Source organism: Triticum dicoccoides, chromosome 2B (assembly GCF_002162155.2).
Source record: "Triticum dicoccoides isolate Atlit2015 ecotype Zavitan chromosome 2B, WEW_v2.0, whole genome shotgun sequence".
Classification (NCBI taxonomy): domain Eukaryota; kingdom Viridiplantae; phylum Streptophyta; class Magnoliopsida; order Poales; family Poaceae; genus Triticum; species Triticum dicoccoides.
Window position 1 is genome coordinate 195,057,093 of NC_041383.1, and position 4,396 is coordinate 195,061,488.

General features: G+C 53.0%; 1 protein-coding gene across 1 annotated transcript; it reads left to right on the forward strand.

Annotated features, from left to right (window-relative positions):
• Window positions 1–1,120: 1,120 nt before the first annotated feature.
• Window positions 1,121–4,073, forward strand: LOC119363022 (pectinesterase QRT1-like). Its single transcript, XM_037628322.1, has 5 exons — window positions 1,121–1,826; window positions 2,200–2,389; window positions 2,492–2,698; window positions 3,311–3,546; window positions 3,682–4,073. The coding sequence occupies exons 1-5, from the start codon at window positions 1,513–1,515 to the stop codon at window positions 3,827–3,829; spliced, it is 1,095 nt and encodes a 364-aa protein (XP_037484219.1). The 5' UTR covers window positions 1,121–1,512; the 3' UTR covers window positions 3,830–4,073.
• Window positions 4,074–4,396: the final 323 nt, after the last annotated feature.

Sequence of the window (4,396 nt, forward strand, 5' to 3'; positions counted from 1 at the left end):
GTTGAAACTCTGCAGTGTTTTTTTCACACTTGCGAGCGGACACACCCTTGCGTATACTACCACAGAAAATTCTGCAACTTCTGAACATTCTTAAGATTGCTTCATGGTCCTCTAGGAGGCAACAAGAACGCAACTGGAACATGTGTGCAACAGTGCAAGTCCTTGCCATTCCAACGGGAACTTGACATGTTCCGAGCAATTTAGGATTGCTTTATCGTCAACAGACACCTACCAAGTTGACCACTTTGCAAACTCTAACAATGTTTTAAAACAGTTTCAACGATGTTAGGTCCGTCAGTTTTGGCGCGTAAATGCTCACTGGCCTAAACCACTAGTAGCAGCCTTCTTGAGTCTCTTCCTTTGAAGAAAGCATTAGCAGGAAAAACTAATATGACTCGTAGGCTATAAGTTGCCAATCATTCTCGTCTCAACCCTGAAGCAGCATGCAGTTTCGGAACATTTCTGGACAATCTAAAGCCAAAGCAGTTAACTGCAACAAAAACTAGGTCAGCAGTAAAAGAAAAGGGAACGTCCATCATGCTTGGACCCAACCGTTCTGTGCTAACCACTTACTAACTACCCCCATTCAGATTCATCCTTGCATATGCCTGGGATCATAATTAAACACAAAAACTCCCCAAACAAATCTACATGCTCCCTCGCGCACAAGCCATGACCAACCTTTCCAGTCCCACATCTTGGAAAAATGACATAAATAAACGCCAACCATTACGGCATGCACTACCAATTATAATCGCAACAATAATTTTTTTTAACCTGTAACCCTTACAAATTCCCTGGACTGGACACCAGTTTTCTCTCAACGTGCAACGTGTGTCGCCGTTTCGATCGTCACCCCTAGAGCTAGCTAGCCTGCTAGAATCGACTTTTGTAGTGTGTGGCGCGAACTAACGGGGTATTCGTGCGGTGTACGAAAACATCTCACATACCTCACGCGCGCTTTAGGCGTCGGTTACCCGAGATTTCCCATACGGAACCACTCTCGTTTCCGTGCAGAGAACCGGCCGGCGTGCACACAACAGTGTCACAACATCAGCTCCTTTTCCTGCCCTGATGGCCTGATCGATGATCGATTTCTTCTCGCTCCGGCGCACCGAAGTAGACACGATTTGTGCGTCGGAGAGGGGAGCTGGCTGGCACCCGCCGACCGGCCGGGCGGGCGCTCCCCATATTTAATGGCGTCACCACTTCCTCACGCCTCCAACGTCTTCTTGCATTCCATCCCAACCCATTCCTTCTTCCCTTCTTCATATCATCATCACATATACCATCACTCCGATCATGTCATCTGGTGCCAGTAACGCCTAGGCGTAGCCCCCCTCCGACCGGTCGAGCTCCTCTATATATCCTCTGCCAAGCTGATCAGCTCCCTCGACTAGCCGGCCGTCTCCCTCCCAAGCCACGTGCTTTCTCGTGCGCGCGATCACCATCCAGTTCACCGATTCCAGCGTGACGATCTGACCTACACACTCGCTCTAGAGCTAGGAGTCCATGGCCGCCGCTGCGGCGGGCAAGCGGCCCAGCTGCGCCGTCGTGCTCGGCTTGCTGCTGGCGGCCGCGTCGGCCGCCAGCGCCGAGTTCATCACGTGGGAGGACCTGACCATGCCGGCCGTGGCGGGGCTCATCCGCGGCGCGCCGGTGGACGTCAAGTCGGCGGCGGCGGGCCGCGGGGGCGTGGGCGTGAGCACGATCGTGGTGTCGCAGGACGGGACGGGGCACTCGCGGACCGTGCAGGGCGCCGTCGACATGGTGCCCGCCGGGAACACGCGGCGGGTCAAGATCCTCGTCAGGCCCGGGGTGTACAGGTGAGGCGATCCGCCCGTCCGCCCCTCGATCGATCTCGAGTTCGCAGTAACTGCCTTCAAGAGTTAATGGGGCCATTAAGTTACAGTGTGTTCCTCCCTTCCTAGCTTCTCAACAGCCATTTCTAGTCATCCGGTAGCAGCTACAGTAGCTAGTAATTTCCATTTCTATCTTAGTGCCTGCAGACTACACAATGCAGGCTCTACTAAATTTGTAGAGTATGCTGCTTCTAATCAGGCAAAATATCGTACTGTATTTTCTATGCACGAATTGATACCAAATGGGTTCTTTTTGTTGAGCAATTCTTTTTTGTGCATATGTTGGGCGGCGTAACAACTGAACTAACAAGCTAGGTAATGGATGCGGTGGATGCAGGGAGAAGGTGACGGTGCCGATCACGAAGCCGTTCGTGTCGCTGATCGGCATGGGGACCGGGCGCACGGTGATCACTTGGAACGCGCGGGCGTCGGACATCGACCGGTCGGGGCACCAGGTCGGCACCTTCTACTCCGCCTCCTTCGCCGTCGAGGCCGACTACTTCTGCGCAAGCCACATCACCTTCGAGGCACGTTAAATATTATAGCTCCCTGTTGCAAAATGAAGATGAAAATGGTCGATCAGCTGTTCTTGCATCAAAATGTGATTTATGCGTTTGTGATCGGTGCAGAACTCGGCCCCGGCCGCGCCGCCGGGAGCGGTGGGGATGCAGGCGGTGGCGCTGCGGCTGTCCGGCGACAAGACCATGCTGTACAGGTGCAGGATACTGGGGACCCAGGATACGCTGTTCGACAACATCGGGAGGCACTACTTGTACAACTGCGACATCCAGGGCTCCATTGATTTCATTTTCGGGAACGCGAGGTCACTGTACCAGGTACCGAAAGATTGTCCAAGATTTGGTATTGCACTCAATACGTTCTTGTGTATCAACCACCCACATTTTCTCTACGGTTTTTGCCATGTTGCTAGGTAAAAATTAGTTGTGCACACTGTACTATTTTGATGCTGATTTTGCTGCCTTGCCATCTACATGTCCTCCCTTCCATGGACCAGAATAATTATTCTTGGTGGTTGCTATCACAAATTTCACAATTCAGGCATGCACCAATCCCTGACATTCCATTCCATTTCTTACAGCAAGCACTGGCTGGTATATGACACTTGGTTTCCTCACTTTTGACGTGTCTGACGCGTAGGCTCTCTAGTATGTAGTGTGGCACACAGCTTGATTAGCACTTAAATGGTTAGATTAGTGGGATCCGGTAGCTAGGCACAATGCCCACAACGCTCTTGCACAAACCTATGCTAAACACCTTTTGTGGTCACATTCCCTTAGTAATCTCAGCATGCGCGACTGTCAGTGACCCCAAAAATATACAAAGTCAAAGCGTCAACGAATGAACGCGACGTTACACGGCATGCATGCTAGTAGTACTAGTACGTTTTTCTTTGACACGATGAACGGGAACTGACCACTTTGCTGCAGGGCTGCGCGCTGCACGCGGTGGCGACGAGCTACGGCGCGATCGCGGCGTCGCAGCGGAGCTCGGCGTCGGATGAGTCGGGGTTCTCGTTCGTGGGGTGCCGGCTGACCGGCTCCGGCATGCTGTACCTGGGCAGGGCCTGGGGCAGGTACGCCCGGGTGGTGTACGCCTTCTGCGACCTCGGCGGCATCGTCGTGCCCCAGGGCTGGAGCGACTGGGGCGACCGCGCCAGGACCAAGTACGTACGCCGGCCGCCACGTTCCCCTCTCCTCTCCTCGACCTCAACTACCTGATCATGGTAGAAATCCATGGGAAAGTGACGCGTGTGGCTGAGCTTTTTGTTGTTGATATTGTCTCGTGGGCGTGCGTGCAGGACGGTGATGTTCGGGGAGTACAAGTGCAAGGGGCCCGGGGCGAGCTCGCGGCAGCGGGTGCCGTGGTCGCGGGCGCTCACCTACGAGGAGGCGCGCCCCTTCCTCGGCCGGGACTACATCAACGGCGAGCAGTGGCTCCGGTTGTAGACAGACGGTGTAAATAAAGAGAGAAAAACATGTGGAGAGGCTAGCTTGCACGACGTCGTCCTCCAGTTCGTTCGGATTTGCTTTCTCTCCACTGCAGATAATGTACCTACTAGTGGTGGTGGTAGCAGCTCGTAGTCGACATGTGGTAGCACTGGCGTGCAACGGGCCTGACACGTCCATATGTAGCAACATGAGGTTTGTTGGCCCTGTGAAAAGAAATTATTTATTCTATTTGTCGTACCAAGGTTTCTTTGATTGCTGGACTGCATATAGGCTCGCTCAGCGTGGACTGCGCACCCAGCCGTGTGCCCCTTTGTGGTGAGGAACCATAAACGGTCGATCTTTCACCCGCTCCTTGATTGCGTGGTCAAAAGAGAAGTCTACCCATGCGATCCTCCTGATGCCCAACTAGCGGCGGAGGCAGGGGGACTGGCAGGAGCCATGGCTCCCATCATCCCACATTGATGCATATATGCGTTTGTTTTTTGCGCTTAACCTCTCAAAATTTAGAAGGAAAAAGTACACGCATTACTATAATTTGGTACGTAATTAAACTTGTACTCATTT